The sequence below is a fragment of the Mytilus galloprovincialis genome, chromosome 3 (genome assembly GCF_965363235.1).
Source record: "Mytilus galloprovincialis chromosome 3, xbMytGall1.hap1.1, whole genome shotgun sequence".
NCBI classification, from domain to species: domain Eukaryota; kingdom Metazoa; phylum Mollusca; class Bivalvia; order Mytilida; family Mytilidae; genus Mytilus; species Mytilus galloprovincialis.
In genome coordinates this window covers 22,345,246-22,363,322 of record NC_134840.1, presented here as the reverse complement: position 1 = coordinate 22,363,322, position 18,077 = coordinate 22,345,246, and the positions used below count along the sequence as shown (strand labels likewise).

Here is an 18,077-nt window from a genome sequence, read left to right as displayed (position 1 = left end):
CCGACGTGTAAGCTATGTGATGAAGACAACGAAGATATACATCTGCTTCTTAATTGTAAAACTCTGGAAAATATACGTCACCCGTTTCTTAAACAACTAGATGACTTCTTGATAAAGGAAACAGCAATATCGTTTTACAACATCAAGACAGACTCCAGATTACAATTAATTTTGGACTGCTCGAAAATTAACCAACATCAGGCAGATATCATTTTAAATAAGAAAGTTGAGCAGAACTGTGAACTTATATCTCGAAAACTGTGTTTTGCCCTTCATTCGATCAGAGCTAGAACGACAATTCAACAAAAAGAGAAAAAGAAAGTTAAATTAAAAATATAACAACTGTGATGTAATCCATCCAAAACTTATGATAATATGTAGTAAGCGTGGGTTCCACCACACTATACTGCTATATCACAACTGAAAATGAACGAATATTATGAAAGCATAGTAAGCGTGGGTCACTCCACACTATACTATACGATAAGACAATTAACGCCGTCAGTTAAAACTACGGTGAAAAGGAGTTCATTTCACACACACCTATTTGGACTAGAAGATAAACATCTAATCGCGTGTGAATGGAACACTGTGTACAAAAAAAAACCTGTATATATTGTGTACATACAACTGTTGATATATTCTTAATGGTGGAGGTTGATTACTACTCCTATGGAGGTTGTCCTGAAGGACGGAAGAAGATTCAGCGGTAAGGTAAGGTCATAGATAAAATTCGGTACATTCTCGGAGTATTTTCCGGACATATCACCGACACGTGTTTCATCCTCTCTGTATTTTTTTCATAATTTCATGAGATATATTGATTATTAGAGTTTGCTCAATACTTCGTTTAAATCGAAAGAACACCAACGGGTTGATGACTAATTTTTGGCACATGCTTGGTTTAACAAATTTATTGTTTTTAATTAAAAATCTATTTTTCTAATTTCATAATAATTTTGCAATTTCTATATTTAATAATGTCAGTTATATTTCCAATTTTTATTTTTTATTTTTGGTATAACAAGATACAGAATATGCATGTAGGTACAAAAAAAATGTATTTGTTAGAGTCAATGAGAATTTCTCTGGTGAGTGTGTCCTCGAAGCACTGAAGTACTGGTCACGGCTGCAGACTATTGCGGTTCCGGTAATGTATTCCATATTCTTTAATAGTTTGCGGCAGAAAAATGAAAATTTGTAACTGGTCTTTGCAGCATCGAATTTGTCGTAATGTTTGTTCGTGTCTGCTTTGCTTAAATTAATAATTAGTATAACATTAATATGGTATGAACATTTTGTTGTTGGTGATTCCATTGAATATATTTAATCGTTTTTTAAGTCTTCTTTCTTGTAATGATGGCCAGTAAATATAAAAAAGAAGAAGTGGTATGATTGCCAATGAGACAACTCTCCACAAGAGACCAAATAACCATGATGACATAGAAATTAACAAATAAGTTTGTTTGAAGCATATTTGTTACACTTTCAGTATATTGATATTTGGAGCATACATATAGCTTGCTGCACTACCACGATACGAGCGAGACCACTTAGCATATATTGTTGTGAATAAAAATCCACAATTAATATGGAGAAATATTACAGTGAACATTGAGTTTTGTTTATAAAGGTTATGCAAGCTTATATGAAAAACGGTTGTATATGTGAAAACTTCCATCTCTTTAAGTCGGATGATTATGACTAAATTTAGCTGTAGAAACTATGTACCAAATGAGTCTATCATAATTTGATTTATGTTAAAAAATCACAAATACTCCGTTCGATAAAGAAATACAAATGAACAACACAGTTAATAAAAAGAGACATGGCATTGATTCTTTTCGCTCCACAGCTGCTCACATTTGGACGAAGGACCCCATAGTTTAAGAAAAAAACAAATTACCAATTTCCCAAACTTATTGTTACATGTAATAATAATTAAAAGGCTTTTTTTCTGCTGAATGTGCCATAAAATAAAGCGGAAGATATACCAAATACATATTCAAATTCATGTCGAAAACAGACTGACAATGCCATCGCAAACAAACGAAAAAGGTCAATGGAACACAGCACAGAAACAATAAAGACTTAGCAACACAAAACCCGCCAAAAAAAGTAAGAAGAATTACTGCTCCAAATGTGACACTCTTCGCCGTCGTGTTGTTCATGTAAGTACACACTCGGTGATCAATTATAACATGTCAATTGTCATCTGTGGAACAATTGATATTCCATAAAGGTTAACCAGCTTGTGATGCCGTCCATAAAATATTTAAAGGATGACTGCAACTTCAACTATTGAAACCCTTGGCTTTTTAGCTCCATTGTGAGCACAAACCCGGCCTCTTTGAAGGAAACCATAACAGGAAATACAACCTCTTTAATATAAAGTACCAATTGGTAGATATATACTCAACATTGCTACACTGTAATGGAAAGTTCACTACTAGGGAGCCGAACCGATCTCTTTTGTTGTAAAGTTTGTTCTCAACCCTCATTGTCTATTTCTAGATGTTATTCAAGATATATATATGAGTCGGACATAACTGTTTTATACTAGATTTCAAGTTAGATGGGATAGATATGTGAATTATCTTACCACGTGTATATAAATATAAGGAGATGTAGTACGATTGGGCCAATGAGACAACTTTCTACCAAAGTTAAAATGAAGTTGATGTAAGCAGTTATAGATAACCATACAGGCTTCAAACAAGAATAAACAAATACTGCATATCGTCGGCTTTAAAAGGTGTCAAGATGAAAATTCTTAAACAATTCAATTGATACTAACGGATTTAATTATTTTTAACAGAACAATTTACGTGAAAAACCCACCAACATGACAGACACGAACAACGATAACCAGTGAACTGTAAGCTCTTGACTTGAGATAGGCACATACAGAATATGGTGGGCTATACTGTTATTAGTGTGTTGAGATAGGCACATACAGAATATGGTGGGCTATACTGTTATTAGTGTGTTGAGATAGGCACATACAGAATATGGTGGGCTATACTGTTATTAGTGTGTTGAGATAGGCACATACAGAATATGGCGGGCTATACTGTTATTAGTGTGTTGAGATAGGCACATACAGAATATGGTGGGCTATACTGTTATTAGTGTGTTGAGATAGGCAAATTCAGAATATGGTGGGCTATACTGTTATTAGTGTGTTGAGATAGGCACATACAGAATATGGTGGGCTATACTGTTATTAGTGTGTTGAGATAGGCACATACAGAATATGGTGGGCTATACTGTTATTAGTGTGTTGAGATAGGCACATACAGAATATGGTGGGCTATACTGTTATTAGTGTGTTGAGATAGGCACATACAGAATATGGTGGGCTATACTGTTATTAGTGTGTTGAGATAGGCACATACAGAATATGGTGGGCTATACTGTTATTAGTGTGTTGAGATAGGCACATACAGAATATGGCGGGCTATACTGTTATTAGTGTGTTGAGATAAGCACATACAGAATATGGTGGGCTATACTGTTATTAGTGTGTTGAGATAGGCACATACAGAATATGGTGGGCTATACTGTTATTAGTGTGTTGAGATAGGCACATACAGAATATGGTGGGCTATACTGTTATTAGTGTGTTGAGATAGGCACATACAGAATATGGTGGGCTATACTGTTATTAGTGTGTTGATATAGGCACATACAGAATATGGTGGGCTATACTGTTATTAGTGTGTTGAGATAGGCACATACAGAATATGGTGGGCTATACTGTTATTAGTGTGTTGAGATAGGCACATACAGAATATGGTGGGCTATACTGTTATTAGTGTGTTTTTGCTTGCTGTTCGATGTGAGGCAAGGCTCCGTGTTGAAGGCCGTACCTTGACCTATAATGGTTTACTTTCATAAATTGTTACTTGGATGGAGAGTTGTCTCATTGGCACTCATACCACATCTTCCTATATCTATTTTAACTGCTTTATGTACAAGTAATCAATAATGATTATTTACTGTACTAGTAACATTTCTGCGTAGTCTAACATAGTTATTATTTCAAGTCATTTATATAGTACATCTTTCATGTCATGCTTTGGTTTTATCAGTTGTGATTGGTATGCTTGTTTTCAAATTTGTAATAAACGTGCTTGTTTTAAACGTTTTGTTTGTAAAAGATGATGTAAAAGCTCAAAAGAGTTAATGTTCATCAATAGATTTTGATCGCGGCCTTAGAAAATCATAGTGCTATCTCACTTGCCACCGACTCAGGAAGGACTGTTAACATACTGAATCGGTTTGTAATGTCAAATGTGTATGCCATTTAATTTGGTCTCCACGAATATCGGATCAATATATAGAAACCATCTTCTCAGCAAACACTAAAATGACCAGACACTTTGAAAACCCCCAAAAAATAATCTGCTTATAATATTCTACGACATAGGATCCGATACGCTTCAGAGTGATCCAGAGTGTACTCTTTATTCCAGCTAATACTGGCCATACGTGGCAGGTTGACTGAATATATACGAACTTTCATGCAGAACTGAAAGACGAATCAATCACGTACTTATACGATTCTATATAAAAAGGATTGATAAATAATGTTTCAAAACTCAACAATATTTCGAAATTACAACAGTTGTAAATTTTATAGTCTTATTGCACTACATGATCCGGATATAAGAAAACCATACATGTACGCTGTGATATCCGTTATATCAATAACGCATAAAATGAAAATACTTGCTTAGGAAGAAAAGCTACGCATCTGTTTGACTTAAATAAAGGTCATACATACAAGAAATTAAGTAAATAAAGAGCAATTTCTCCCGTATATGTTTCACTCAGACACACTTGTCAACTTCTTAAAGTTGTCAAATTCTACCGGGATTTGGATATGAAATATTAAATCGGACTGGAACCATGCTAACGTTACACCAGTATTTAAAAAAGGAGACAAACATCATCCTGGAAATTACAGACCAATATCACTTACCTGCATCTCATGTAAATTATTAGAACATATATTAGCAAGTAACATGATGAAACACCTAGAAACAAACAAAATATTGTATGAACTACAACATGGATTTAGATCTAAAAGATCATGTGAATCACAAGTAATTTCTCTTGTACACCAACTTGCTCAAAACAACGACAAAAACATTCAAACTGACCTAGTAATCATGGACTTTGCAAAAGCGTTTGATAAAGTGCCACACAAACGCCTACTTTACAAACTAAAACACTATGGCATCTCTGATCAGGCAATTCATTGGATCGATTCATTCCTCTCCAATAGAACCCAAACAGTACTCCTCGAAAACACTACTTCTAACATAATTCCAGTAACATCAGGTGTTCCTCAGGTGACTGTACTAGGACCAATACTCTTTCTCATATATATTAACGACCTACCAGACTATCTAAAACACAGCCAAATAAGACTCTTGCAGACGACAGCATAATCTATCGGCCTATAACCTGCCAAAATGATTGTATAAAGCTTCAAGAAGACATAGAAGCAGCTATAAAATGGGAGAAAGACTGGCTCATGTCTTTCCACCCGGACAAATGTAACATCTTTAGAGTATCAACAAAGAAAAAACAAATACATTTTTATTACAACATGCATGGTCATATCCTAGAAGAAGTTCAATAAGACCTTAAATGGAATAAACACATTCAACAATCAGCAGCAAAAGCAAACCAATCATTAGCATTCATCAGACGTAATCTAAAAATAAATTCAAAATTAGTTAAGGAAAGAGCCTACCAAACAATAGTTAGACCAAAACTAGATTCTGCTGTACAGTTTGGGATCCACACACCTCAGAAAATATATATAAATTGGAACAAATTCAAAGAAGAGCTGCAAGATATACCTGCAACAGATATCACAATACCAGCAGTGTATCTGAAATGATAAAACATCTAAAATGGCAATCCTTACAAGAACGCAGACCAAAAAACAGACTCCAAATGTTGCACAAAGTCATCAACAATGAAATTGCAATACCATCGCAAGATATACTCATAAAAAGCCAGTCTAGAACAAGAACTACCCATCAATAGACATACAGACAACTTCAGTGTAATAAAGACACCTTTAAATTTTCTTTTTTCAGCCAAACAATCAAAGATTGGAACAAATTACCGGCCGATATCTCAAACCAAACCTCTACAGACAACTTTAAGGATGCACTCACTCACGAGGTGCTCCTTAAAACATATTCTAACCTAAACTAAATGTGCTTATTGTTTTTATCTTATAGTTATAAAAAATATATATAAAACATGTAAAAATTGAAACTTAAAAAATTGTAAATTTCATAAATAAATAAATAAAAGTAAAAAAAAAAAAAAAATGAAATTAACTTAAAACGACCTCATACAGGCATGCGCCGGAAAGTAATCCTCAAAAAGTTGATGGCATTCCGTAACCATGGTTACTAAAGAAGAAGAAGATTTTATGTCATAAACATAAACATTTTTCAAGTAACTAAATGGTTTCTTCGGCGTTAAATGTTGACAATTATTTGTTTTCCTTGGCTGTTTTAGTTTTAACTCTCAACCTCATTACAAATAGTTCTATACTATACACAGGGATAATTTAGAAAGAAAATAGGGTATAGAGATGCCCGTTTAACCTATTGGTGCTAAAAAAAAATCAAAACTGATCATTGAATGATGTAATCAAGACATTGCAAAACCAAAAATGTAACTTCCACGACAAATGATGTCAAGTTATTCGCAACATATGATACCTTTATAGGGATTGACATTTATCATTTCATATTTACCAAAAAATGTAATAGGGGTTAATAATAAAACTATTTCAACAGTTACCTACGTCATTGAATTGTGACAATGTCACACCAAAGAGGGATATAATGCAGTTATTCAAAGAACGGTTGCGAACTAAAATTTCATTCTTAAAATGCGCAAGAAAAGAATCTTATTATTTCTCTCCCCATAAGAGAAAAAGAGCCTTTCAATACCTGACTTTTCAATTGTTTGCAATTTCACTTTTATTTGTTACATGTTTGTTACATGAAATTTGTGGTTTACGTGATATGACTTGTATTATTTTTGTATATGTAAAGTTTTTCATTTGTAAACAAGATGCAGGAAGGGCCCGGAAGTGTCCAGGAAGAACCTTGATAGTTATATAAATTGAAATGTTTTTCTATAATAAAACTATTTACTAAAATGAGAGCCTTACTCTATTATCTTCTGTCGTTTTCAGGTAAGAGATAACATTAAAACATTTTGTTGATTTTAAATTTAACATATATTGTATATGTACAAATTTGCATACAAAAATTAACAATAAACACTGAATATTAATTTTTATTTTTGTATAAATGCAACGAATAAAAATAAATTATGACTCGTATAAAGGTTACAAAGGTTGGTTCACAGTTGTCTGTGTTAAAAATGGTGTCAAAAGACGTTTATTATCTACGAAATGAAATTAAAACAGAGAATATGGAAATTTGTCTCAAAATTGCTTTTGATTGTCAAATGTCCATTTAAAAATGACAGAGACTGATAATCCTTGAATGTTTTATCATCCGCTTTGCACTTACAGGAAAACACAGAATGGCATTTGAATCAGTATCCCAGTATCTGGGTACTTTGGTACCGGACTCGAAATAAGGATATTGTTTAAAAAAAATAAAACTTACGATGTCATTATAAACTAAGGAATGTATCTCCCTCATGCATTTCTTTCATTGAAATGCCCGTCCGAATTTATACCTTTTTAATGCTTATCCCTCTTCGGTTTTATCAGCTCATAAATGCTTTCAAGTAAGGATTTGGGATTTCACTTATGTTGACATTCACAGAAGAGACTTTCGAAATGCGCATCTGTTGTAGTAAAATTGGAAGTTTGTTAAATTCTATGGTTAATGTAAATTCAGAAATAATTTTACCACCACGAAAGAGAAATAAATTTTCAAAATATGCAAATATTTGGTTTCATTCAATTTTTTGTTTTCAGCTCGGCAATGAGTCTTAGAGATCTCGAAAGTCTTTAGAAATCCAAAATATTTTGGCACCATGCAGCACAATAAAAACAACATTCCATACACATCAAAATTGGCACTAACTAAAATGTTTTCTTTATAGCTATCTTAATTTGATAGACACATGCATCCGGAATTTAACCAATTCTAAAAGCTTGTGGACAAATTTTGACGGAAAAATCTACAAAGTATTATATATATAATAGTTGTTAAGGTGCCCTGTGATAATGAATATCACAATCTTATCCTCTTGTCCAAAAAACTTCTCCAGTATATTTTTGTCAGTTTCCTTGTTTGTATGAAATATACCTGTTTTTTAAGTATACATTCAACTAATGTTTTGTAACATTTATATTTTTCTCATGTGTGTGCCAATATTGTAATCATTAAATGAGATGAGGGGTTTCTGTCGATTTGACACCACGCAACAGACATATAAAAAGTAAAAACACAAAAATACTGAACTCCGAGGAAAATTCAAAAAGGAAAGTCCCAAATCAAATGGCAAAATCAAAAGTAAAAACACACCAAACGAATGGATAACAACTGTCATATTCCTGACTTGGTACAGGTATTTTCTTATGTAGAAAATGGTGGATTGAACCTGGTTTTATAGCTAGCTAAACCTCTCACTTGTATGACAGTCGCATCAAATTCCATTACATTGTCAACGATGCGTGAACAAAACAAACAGACAAAATAAGTAAAAATGTCAAAAATAGGGGTACAGCAGTCAACATTGTGTTATCATCTTAATCACTAAAAACAACAAATGTAACGAAGAAGCACAAAAAGGCATACATCAAATTTAACATCCTCATTTTGCTTATATTATACGATTTTATTTATAATATAAAATCTACCCATAAAGGATGGAAGGTTTTCAGTACTGGTGTAAAATTGCGCGTTTGAAATTCGCACAGGTAGACATAAAATAATTTTGTCGTTCAAAGTATGACGGCATACATAAATACAGAGTCACTCACGTAAAGTAGATATAACAAAAACAGACTTAACAGTAAAAGTAATAATAATAAATGAAATAATTGTGTGGTTCAAAGTATGACGGGATACATAAGTACAGAGTACTTAAAACCCGAAGAAGATATCCCTGGTTTCGAGCTGCAAACATTGGGGAAAATATATTATGGTGTATTATATTCAATTAAGGTGTATTTGTTGATATTGAAACGACAAAATAAATATTAGCAGGGTAGTATTGAGTAGAACACATTTTTTTTCAGTGGCAAATGCTGTAATTCATCTGGAGCTCAACACAGAACATATAAATGTACAAATAGGTGATAAACCAGATTTACAATGTTATACCGAGGAGAGCGCAAATTTCCTAATAATGAATCCCTTGACGTGGCAAAAGATAGACAGGGATGGTTCAAAGCGGAAAATATCAACGCTTGCAAATGTTGAAACTCGTTTTGAGCAAGAATATGATATTATACTTGATGCTAATGCAACAGGCCTTATATTTACACTACAGTTTCTTCAAGGTATGTAACTAACCTAATACTGACCAGGAAAGTACATTAAGAAATAAGGAATTTAAAAAAAAACTACAAAGAATACAAACCCAACAAAACACGAGAAAAAAAACGATGGTGAATTTGGATGCTCCGTAAAGGTAAATTGTTGCTAATTTATAAAAGTCTAATAGTAATAAGTATTATTTTTATATTAATAAAAAAAAATAGCCATTCAGGCATAGTCTTCAAATCTACGTATAGCCACAAATGGCATATAGTACATTTTACTTGACCTCAAATATAATTGATTGAAAGATTTCAATTTTACTTTCATTCTGTAAATTTTCCGAGTTCATGAAATACATACTCGTACAGAACCAATAAAGAGACACATAAAAAATCAATTCTTGATCAATGAGCAAAACCCATAATGTACATTATAAACACAACTTCACTTTTTTTAGGGATAAAGGAAGAGCATGATGGATTTTTCAGTTGTGAGATTCACTCTCAAAATGACCAGGTTTTAGCGGAAAAGTCAGTAGAAGTTTCTGTTATTCGTAAGTATCGAATCATTTTGTTTTCCTTGCACAATAAGGATATATTAAAACAATTGTAAGAATTACCCGGTTGATTTGCTCTTCAACTTTGTACTTGTTTGGCTTTATAACTATTTTAATCTGAGCGTCACTGATGAGTCTTAATATGTAGACGAAACGTGCGTCTGGCATATTGAATAATAACCCTGGTTCCTTTGATAACTATTACATAAAACACAAAAATCACAATTCACAGGCATGTTGGACTTAGCTAACCAACGAAACAGAAACGATACAAAAAACAAATACACATACCATCACTCATCCACAAAATAGGGATAAAAAGTTATTGTTTCATGACAGCATGAGTTTAATGTAACATTATGGTTATAATAATTTAATGTTTTAAAGCAACTCTTTCAAGCAAAGTTGACATTAATTGGGTTTAGATATTACTTTTAGCTCCTTAGAACTACGTTTGGGTGAAGTCAAATATTTAGTGTATTTGGCTTTCCATGGTTTGGTGTCTAGTGTATAATACAAAGGACATTTCAGAAGCATGATGGTGAGGAAGTATTTAGTTAGGAGCGGGTACCATCCCTAATTCATGAAATATAAACGCTGAACCAGGAATTCCCGAAAAGATAAAGAATTTGTTCCCGAGTCCCGAAGAATTCTAACGGAGAGTTTATTAAATCCACGTTTTTATGAATCTTACTTTTGATATATCCCACTATTTCTCATATTTACCGTTTATTGTTTGTCCCCTTTAGATATGTTATATTTCAAAGAAGTTAGCGAAAAAGGAAATACATGTATTCGAAAAAAAATTCAACCGCGCTTTGTAGTTAAGTTTTGGAACACAACTTTTATGTTTATGTGTCATGTTGTTATTTCGTTTCTTTGACATTGTAATTTAGATTGAAAAATAGTTTTGCAGACGAAACGTTTTTTATTGCATTTACAATGTATTTCCAAATGTGTTTGCCCGAATTCTGCACACATATTTTCAATATAAGTATACTCCCGAGAGTTTATGGAACTGAACGTTTGTACAATTATGCCAGGATTATAATTTAGTACGTCAGACGCGCGTTTTGTCTACATAAGACTCATCACTGACGCTCATATCAAAATATTTATAAAGCCAAACAAGTACAAAGTTGAAGAGCATTGAGGATCCATATAACGTTCTATAAGGTTTCATTAAAGATCTAAATTGTAGCAAATGTTTTTTGCACTCACTTTTTATAAAGACACATTTCTTTGAAAAGCGCTAATAATTTGAATTCATATATAGGTGAAATTTGTAACTAGAGCAAGTAAAGGCAATAAATTCATCCGTCAAAATACTTATAACGGTCTGTAAATGCTTCGACGAATAAATGCTCCAAATAATTTTTTTTCAGGATTTACTTCACAACCTACAATCAGTTCTCCTGTGATACAATCTACAACACAGGTACCAGGACAATGTGATTTTAAGGGTGCTCTCCAATGTACTAGAACAGTAGGAACTAATACACTTCAGAGATTCCCTACTGCGAGTTTTACAAATATAACCGAGGTTGAAAACTTTTGTTGGCGAGTATATTTACATATTACTAAAAACCTTTCGTTTCTATTTTCGAACGATCCATCCAAAAACATGGGGGTTGATATTGTGTATCAATTAAAGTTTGTCCTTAATAATCCTGTAAAGCGGGATGGAGGCACACTTGTCATCCTATATGCAGATTAATTTGTTATATTGCTGCTAAGGTGGGGTAAACGTATAATTTCAAAAATTAAAATCGTCTCCTTTGTCATAAATCATGATACTAAGATGACCGCTCTTGTCAAATTCGAGGTATAAGTCTAAAACTAGTCCGTGAAAGCCCTGCTTGTTGTTTCTTTAATTTCTAGTTCTGGATGCTATATTGATGGAGCCGAATCATACAAGTTTGGATAGTTGATGAAAAAAAAATATATCTGAATGCAAAATTAAATGATCCAGCTTCTTTGGTCTCCTTGTTTTTGACAAGAGCCTGAAGTTACTTCTATTTCATAAAGAATAGGACGAGGTTAAATATGAAAATAAACATTCAATCCTTGCCTAACCAGGAACAATGGCATACCAGTAAAACTGTAAACATCAGTTAGAAATGGCTTTAATCATTATATCAGCAAGGACAAACAACACTTACATGAAGATAAAAGATACAACACTATACCGACGCTTACTCGTAGTAAATGAAAGCTAAATTATTGATCAGTTCACATCCAACAGATTTACTGTAAAGGAGTCATTAACAGTCGGGAAAAGATTTATTTTTACTTGTTGTAAATGTAAACGTTTTTTAGACTCTGTTTAGTCAGCCAGTGTTTATATAATTTGACCTGATAATATATGTGTTGTATGCTCGATTGTATGGTGACCACTGCTTCGCAAATCAATCAAATATGGCAACTTCACCGGACAATTTAGCTGTGTTTTAATATGCTATTGGTTAAGTTGCATTTTCTCATTAAAGTTATGTTCTCGTATTTATAGAATGAAATTCAAAACAGTGTGGCTGTGGCTATTGATTGACACATTAAATTCATCCATTGACTGGGACAATTTAGGTGAACGTTTGTATGTAACTACCACTGCTCATTATGTACTTTTTAAAGACACTTAAACTATGGGGTCATCAAAGGTTCTCAACACCTTAATAAAGTAATTCGAAAAATATTCAGAAATAACACGATGTTTTGATTTATATCAATTATATAAATCAACACATAAAGGTTATTCCTGATTAATTTGTCGAATTATTTTATGATTAAAGGCGTTAAGAAACCTTTGGTGACCCCACAGTTTAAATGTCTATCGTAGGTACGTTGTGAACAGTGGTCGTTACAGACAAACGTTCACGTAAATTGTCACAGTCAATGGATGAATTTAATGTGTCAATCAATGGCCACAGCCACACTGTTTTGAATTTCATTCTACTTTATTTATGCTATTCCAGAAATATGTATTGTGAGTACTTGAATTTTGGAAGTAAGTTTATAAACAAATCAAGAATAATTTTATTTCCCTTTTTATTTTATTAACGGTTCAATATATTTCCTTTGAACATTTTTTACAAGTTGGAATACAGTTTTTGGTGTATACGTTCTACAGGTTGTAACCTGTCGAATATAACACAATTTATGAACAAAATACTTTTATATCTTCAACAGGAGTCTTGAACATGTTTATTTGTGCATAGGAACAAAGTTGGATTATTGTTCTAAAGATATCCGTCTACTGCGAGATGTTATTTTGAGCGGTTCGAGATACCTCTGTAATACAGATAGAACTGGTATTGACATCAAATGTTTATTAAAACATCATAAACATAATTTATTTGTTTATTTGTTTATTTGTTTATACTGTATTATTGTTTTACATCTAACTGTAAAAGTCACTCCTGAATTAAATTGCTGGGTAATGATCAAGAATCACAACAAATATAGGTTTATCATTTTCCATTCAATGAGTAAGATGGAAAAATAAGCTTAATATTTTAAAAGTTTCGTGTTAAAATTGAAAATTTTAAATCTCAAAAACTCGTTTTTAATTGAAATCCATTCATGAAATTGGTACACATCTATCACTTACAATTTGTCATAAAGACTGGTTGTAAAAGACACTATATCTATATCCTTTATACTGTTTTTTTCTTAATTTGTTGTGAACTTTACTGCATTAATTTTTTTTTTCTTTAAGCATTACTGAACGGCAACAGATGTATACATAGTTTGGCAGTGGTTAATACTACTTCACACTGTATGAACAACGTAGAAGAGATGACACCATTCATCATGGGAGAGAAAAGCGTCTTTAACCACACCGTCGAATTTTGCAGGTACCGAAATAATGTTTTATAATGTATTTTTTCATTGAGATTTTGGTATGTGTTTTTAATGTTTGTTTTTATTATTGCTTAAATTGTTTTGACGCCCTAATCGGACACTCCAAACAAACTTATGTCTTTAATTCTCAGATTCTTTAAGAATCTTATGAACAAACAAAAAAAGAATTTCATGAATCTGGTATCTGGAATAAAAGTTGTTAAAAGTCTAAAACTAAATTCACAAATTCACAAATAACTTATAATATATAAAAGTCTTACAGTAAACATCTTTATTTGATAGGATAGGAACAAGCTGGACGACGTGCTTTATGGCCACTGCAAAGTATGTTTGTGACCGGCAAGGGTTCTCATACATGTATAATTATACAAGACACACCTTTATGCCCATCAACAATGCACTTCATTGTGATCTATTGTCCGGTAAGTTGTTTTAAACTGACAAAAATGAAATTTGAATTATTTTGTTGTATTTGCCTTTTTAAAATCGAAGAGAAAAAAGTCATTAGTATTTGAAAAGTCCGAATATGATGGATCAAGTCATGACACAAAATCGCTACATGTACACAAAAAAACTAACAATATCAAAAAGAAGGACCCCTAGCATCCTTTGAGTAGAATCAATTGCTAGATGTCGATCATATCATAGTTGTACCTACTAAATGTTTTTCTATATGCATTTGAAGTTGGCAAGCAAATTATTTACGGCCCCTTTGTAACAATTAATTTTTCAGTTTACTTTTTTTAATGCAATTAATCTGCAACTTCAACTTTGATTGACATGCCTATAATACAAGGTATACTTTGCAAAATAAAAGTGATGTTCATTTGAAAGCTGTGATAATTTTCCTGTCAATTCTTGAAACGTAAAAGTTAAAAAAAAAAATCATGTATGCCTTTATTAAACATATCGAAAAGTATGCGATAAAAGTGTTATTTTGTTCATTACAATATCGAGATATCTTCTATATCGTCTGTACCATTGACTCAAAGTATATCATCTTTTGACGAATTTGAAAGATATCTGATAAAAAAAAACAAAAACATTTCAAGTTTTGTTTATCGAATAAGTGGACATAAATCGCATTCTTGAAATTGTATGTATATTTCTTAGGAATTATTAAACCAACTGCAGCAGGACCTAAACCGACGCAAGACACGGCTACAGCCGGAACAAAACAATGTACGTATAAGTTGTACAGGACATACCCAAATCATCCCAGTATCATTGTTTTGGACTTTTTGTCGTAAAAAAAACACAAGATAAAAGAAACTCAGCTTTCCGTTGAAATAGATTTTTCTACTCCCCAATTTTAACAAAACAGAGATGTTTCTCACTGAATAGTTCAATAAAAAATTAAAAAAGACTACAATATAAAGTTGCAACAAGTAATTTTTAAATAGATATTATAAGACGCTTTTAAAGTATATCATACCGAATTGGATGCTGCTTTGGAAAAAAATTATTCGAAGTGAAAGGAAGCAAACACGTTTATTGAGAGAAAAATACAATTGTTTCTTGCTTACATATTGCAAAAAAAAAAAACAGGGGCTTGAATTATTATATTTACAGATCTGCAGAATGAATATATACATATATGTTATCAACATTTTAAATCCAGAAGTAAACTTCATCAGATATTCGGCATTATCATTCTACTGGTAATCATTATACTGCTAAAATTTGCATTATTAAGATATTTAGAATATTTAATTGAAAATCGCATATAACAGAGAAGTTTAGTGTTAAATTCCCGTAAAATGATCGAGAAATAGAAAAAAAAGTATTCAATGTTTCAGATCAAAGAACAACACCTAGTTTCACCACTAGAAATATAACACCATTACCAACAACTGCTGCTTCATATTCGTCAACATATACATTGACATGCCAGGCAATAGGAATATACGAAAACCGACAAGGATTTCATGAATGGTGTACTAACAACTGCAATCTAGGTTATTGTCCAGAAACGATCTGCAAATGCACAAGACAGAATTATGCTTGATTGACATTTTTATCAATATGAGCTAATATATCTATTTATACTTTCATATTTATTTCAAAGTTGATAGGGATGATTTTTAAAGACCACTGATATTTACATCTTTTGTTTTCACCTAAATCTTTTCTATCTCGACAAGTACATTTTACTTTCATTATGTACTATTGTTTACTTTTAGATTTGTAATTTTTCTATATAAAACAATGTAATAAAGTTTTAGCACTGCTTGTTGATCTTTGTTCGTGTAATCCCTCCAGCTGTTTGCTATCCATCCAGAAGAATAATTGATCCGCCATGGGTCTTACATTAACACTCAGTCCGACTATTTATATTATGATCTCCATCAAGTTAAATCAGCCATCCAAATATGCAAATCTATAGTACAACACCAAACAAAAGAACAGCTGACATAGACTCGTCTGGCGAATTAAATTATAATCCTGGTACCTTTGATAACTATTTACACCACTGAGTCGATGCCGCTGCTGGTGGATGTTTCATCCCCGAGGGTATCACCAGCCCAGTAGTCAGCACTTCGGTGTTGACATGAATATCAAATATAAGGTAATTTTTATAAATTTCCTGTTACAAAACTTTGAATTTTACGAAAATTAAGGATTTTCTTATCCCAGGAATAGATTACCTTAGCCGTATTTGGCACAATGTGTTGAAATATTTTGGTCCTCAATGCTCTACAACTTTATACTTGTTTGGCTTTATAACTATTTTGATCTGACCGTCACTGATGAGGATCACTCTGTTTCAATCTGACATTATCAAGATGCTTGATTTTTTGATTGACAACATATTTGTTACGTTCGGAGGGCGTGTTTTTCAACAGGCTGTCGACATTCCAATGGAAATCAATTGTGCCCCTCTTCTTGCCGACTTGTTTCTTTATTATTATGAGTCTGACTTCATAAAGGAACTTCTTAGGAAGAAAGATAAGAAGTTGGCAATATCCTTTAACTTTACTTTCCACTATATAGACGATGTTCTCTCACTAAATAATTCAAAATTTGGTGACTATGTTGAACGCATCTATCCAATCGAACTAGAGATCAAGGATACAACAGATACAATTAGACTATTTACCGGATTTGTAATCACATAAGCAACACGACGGGTGCCACATGTGGAGCAGGATCTGCTTTCCCTTCCGGAGCACCTGAGATCACCCCTAGTTTTTGTTGGGGTTAGTGTTGTTTATTTTTTAGTTTTCTATGTTGTGTCATGTGTACTATTGTTTTTCTGTTTTTCTTTTTTCATTTTTAGCCATGGCGTTGTCAGTTTGTTTTAGATTTATGAGTTTGACTGTCCCTTTGGTATCTTTTGTCACTCTTTTAAGTCGGTCTCATATCTTGACTTACATCTAGAAATTGACAATGAGGGTCGGTTGAAAACAAAACTTTGCGACAAAAGAGATGATTTCAGCTTTCCAATTGTGAACTTTCCGTTTCTAAGTAGCAACATTCCAGCAGCATCTGCATACGGAGTATATATCTCCGAATTGATTCGATATTCCCGTGCTTGCATTTCCTATCATGATTTTCTTGATAGAGGGTTGCTGCTCACAAGGAAGCTAATAACCAAGAGTTCCAAATGGTGAAGTTGAAATCATCCCTTCGTAAATTTACGGACGCCATCACGAGTTGGTTGACCGTTATGGAATAACCGTTTCACAGATGATATCGGATATGTTCCTTACGTCGTAACTACAATCCCCTTCCCTTTCATGAATGTGACCTATTTATCGGATTTGTTATAACATGAGCAACACGACGGGTGCCACATGTGGAGCAGGAGCTTACCCTTCCGGAGCATCAGTTTTTGGTGGGGTTTGTGTTGCTTATTCTTTAGTTTTATATGTTGTGTCATGTGTACGATTGTTTTTCTGTTTGTCTTTTTCATTTTTTGCCATGGCGTTGTCAGTTTATTTTCTTTAATGTAGTCGAAACGAGCGTATGGCGTATTAAATTATAATCCTGGTACCTTTGATAACTAATTAGTAAAATTGAGAAAGGAAATGGGGAATGTGTCAAAGCGACAACAACCCGACCATAGAGCAGACAACAGCCGAAAGCCACCAATGGGTCTTCATTGTAGCGAGAAACTCCCGCACTCGTAGGCGTCCTTCAGCTGG

General features: G+C 32.9%; 1 protein-coding gene across 1 annotated transcript; it reads left to right on the top strand.

The window, feature by feature from the left end:
* The first annotated feature begins 7,124 nt into the window (after window positions 1-7,124).
* LOC143067432 (uncharacterized) lies at window positions 7,125-16,161 on the top strand. Its single transcript, XM_076240697.1, has 9 exons — window positions 7,125-7,240; window positions 9,269-9,532; window positions 9,970-10,065; window positions 11,454-11,628; window positions 13,255-13,376; window positions 13,784-13,922; window positions 14,212-14,351; window positions 15,043-15,111; window positions 15,729-16,161. Exons 1-9 carry the CDS (start codon window positions 7,204-7,206, stop codon window positions 15,935-15,937), a joined length of 1,251 nt encoding a protein of 416 aa, XP_076096812.1. The 5' UTR covers window positions 7,125-7,203; the 3' UTR covers window positions 15,938-16,161.
* The last annotated feature ends 1,916 nt before the right edge of the window (window positions 16,162-18,077 follow it).

Coding starts and splice junctions, on each gene's coding strand:
- LOC143067432 (XM_076240697.1), top strand. CDS start 7,204: ATGAGAGCCTTACTCTATTATCTTCTGTCGTTTTCAG. Junction 13,923..14,211: donor CACACCGTCGAATTTTGCAG/GTACCGAAATAA, acceptor TTTATTTGATAG/GATAGGAACAAGCTGGACGA. Junction 15,112..15,728: donor TACAGCCGGAACAAAACAAT/GTACGTATAAGT, acceptor TCAATGTTTCAG/ATCAAAGAACAACACCTAGT.